This window comes from Penaeus japonicus, unplaced genomic scaffold (assembly GCF_977035675.1).
Source record: "Penaeus japonicus unplaced genomic scaffold, GWHDUDI00000001_assembly GWHDUDI00000028, whole genome shotgun sequence".
Classification (NCBI taxonomy): Eukaryota; Metazoa; Arthropoda; class Malacostraca; order Decapoda; family Penaeidae; genus Penaeus; species Penaeus japonicus.
The window spans coordinates 16502567-16505066 of record NW_028234430.1 but is presented as its reverse complement, the minus strand read 5'-3'; the positions used below and the strand labels follow the sequence as shown (position 1 = coordinate 16505066).

The 2500-nt window shown below is 36.2% G+C and overlaps 1 protein-coding gene across 1 annotated transcript in view; it reads left to right on the top strand.

Annotated features, from left to right (window-relative positions):
- LOC122267593 (uncharacterized) overlaps nt 1–573 on the top strand; it is a 2698-nt gene extending 2125 nt beyond the window's left edge. Inside the window, exon 2 of the mRNA XM_043037637.2 lies at nt 1–573. This exon is cut by the window's left edge and continues 539 nt beyond it. Within this exon, the coding sequence (XP_042893571.1) occupies nt 1–358 (358 nt within the window). The 3' untranslated portion in view covers nt 359–573.
- The last annotated feature ends 1927 nt before the right edge of the window (nt 574–2500 follow it).

The window sequence follows — 2500 nt, the reverse complement described above, 5'->3', positions numbered from 1 at the left end:
TCATTTCACTTGCAATAGCGGTAATTTCGACGTAGCTTTGGGCCGATGCTCAGACTCTGCGGAATGTAAAGTGTTGTGTCCAAACGGCCTCCCACCGGACGGAGCCACAACTGCCGCGGGTGCCTCCACGGCCGATAGTTCAGTCGCACCGACTGGCGATTGCCTCACCTCTCTCACGTGTACCGGAACTGGCAATTTCGCCAAGTGCGCCACGTGCCAGCCTGAGTATTTCCACTGCTCAGCCGCAGGAGCGACAGGGATCAGCCAAATGTGTTCGGGTGACCTAGTGTTTAACCCGATTCCCAGTTTCCCGTACTGCGTTTTACCCACAAACTGCCCTTACACCCCACCGCTGTAGAGAAGAGGAAGATCTTCTTTGCTGGCCTATTGTTTATGGACATGGAACGTTCCTGGAAAGTACTCTAGAAATATAACAAATATTAAAAAAGAAAAAAAAAATGCTGATTAATACAATAAAATGAATAATTCCTGTAGATTATGATGATTAGAAAATATCTACCACGCATCTTTTGTACAAGTTGATTGATTGAGATTAAATAAAACTTGCTTTTCCTTTTGAATCTAATTGGGAAGTTCCTAAATGCATTAGTCCAATGCATTACGTTTAAAGTGCTTCAAGTGAAAGATATGTAAATACATGTAAGTGAAAGTATGTTCAATGCAAGAACAAAATCCACTATAGATGTAGTACTGACTGAAACCATATTTACAACAGACCATTATTAAACTTTCAAACTTAGCCGCAGGAATACGAACCGTTTTCATGAATTTCATGAATGTATATATACATATACACAAATACATACATACACACACACATACACACACAATTATATATATATATATATATATATATATATATATATATATATATATATTTATATATATAAATATATAAATATACATATATATATTTACATATAAATATGTATATATATATATATATATATATATATATATATAATATATATATATATATATATATATATATACATATATCGTCAGGGTTCTTTTAATGTTTTATATTTATATTTGTAGTCCAATACACGAATGTCTCGAAGGAGGTGTCGGATTCGCGGTTCGGTGGACGCGACGTAAAGGGTCCCTCACGCCCAACAACACCCACACATACACCCAATAACCAAAATCACCACTGCAGAAACCCTTTACATACACATAAACATACACATATTTACGTATATATATATACACACACATATATATATATATATATATATATATATATATATATATATAGATATATATATATATAACACACACACACACACACACACACAGACACACACACACACACACACACACACACACACACACACACACACACACACACATATATATATATATATATATATATATATATATATATATATATATATATATATATAGAGAGAGAGAGAGAGAGAGAGAGAGATGTGCATGTGTATGTATATACATATGTTTTTGTATATATATTTGCATATGTAATTGTACATGCGCGAGCACACCAACAAAGTATTTACGTATCTAAAAACATAAACAGAGGTCATGAAGATGCAACAAGAGATGATTTTAGTGTCCTATATCAAACAAAATGTGAAAATAGCATATATAGGAACATAACTTTATTTGACAAGGTACTACAGAAATTGAGTGGACAATTACCTAAATACAAAATTTATACATGAGGAAATTGAAATGTCTTTTCCGTGAAATGAACCAAACTCAAGATTATTTCTAATCGAATTCAAAACCAAACGACACGGAACACGGCACCAGACCAATCAATTATGAAAAAAGTCAAACGAAATAATAGTTCATACATGCAAGATTTGTACATTGTTGTAGTAAAGACAACATGGACACAGAACACTGAAATACAGAAAACCGATTCATGAGAGAGAGAGAGAGAGAGAGAGAGAGAGAGAGAGAGAGAGAGAGAGAGAGAGAGAGAGAGAGAGAGAGAGAGAGAGAGAGAGAGAGAGAGAGAGAGAGAGAGAGAGAGAGAGAGAGAGAGAGAGAGAGAGAGAGGAGAGAGAGAAGAGAGAAGAGAGAGAGAGAGAGAGAGAGAGAGAGAGAGAGAGAGAGAGAGAGAGAGAGAGAGCGAGAGAGCGAGCGAGAGAATGAGTGATGGGGGCAGGGCACGCTAACGAGCCATGTCCAATGTTTACGCTAGCGCATGCACGCCAGGCCTACCGAAATCAAAGTACCTGATGTAATGACGGTTTCCCGCTTTGATACATGATTGAAGAGCATTTGTCACTCCGGTAGACCTGGACCAATCTAATCATAATATCACTTTAAAACATATTTCCATTCTTTTTTTTTCTTCACCAACATGTAACTAATATAGTAATCTAGCCTTCTAGCATACACATGTAACTCTGAAGAAGATGTAAAACCGCTATGTAGCAGTTATTTCGCTTCGTTTGCGAGGGCTTCCATTCTCATCCATTTTTTCTAAATGTGTCATGATGAACTC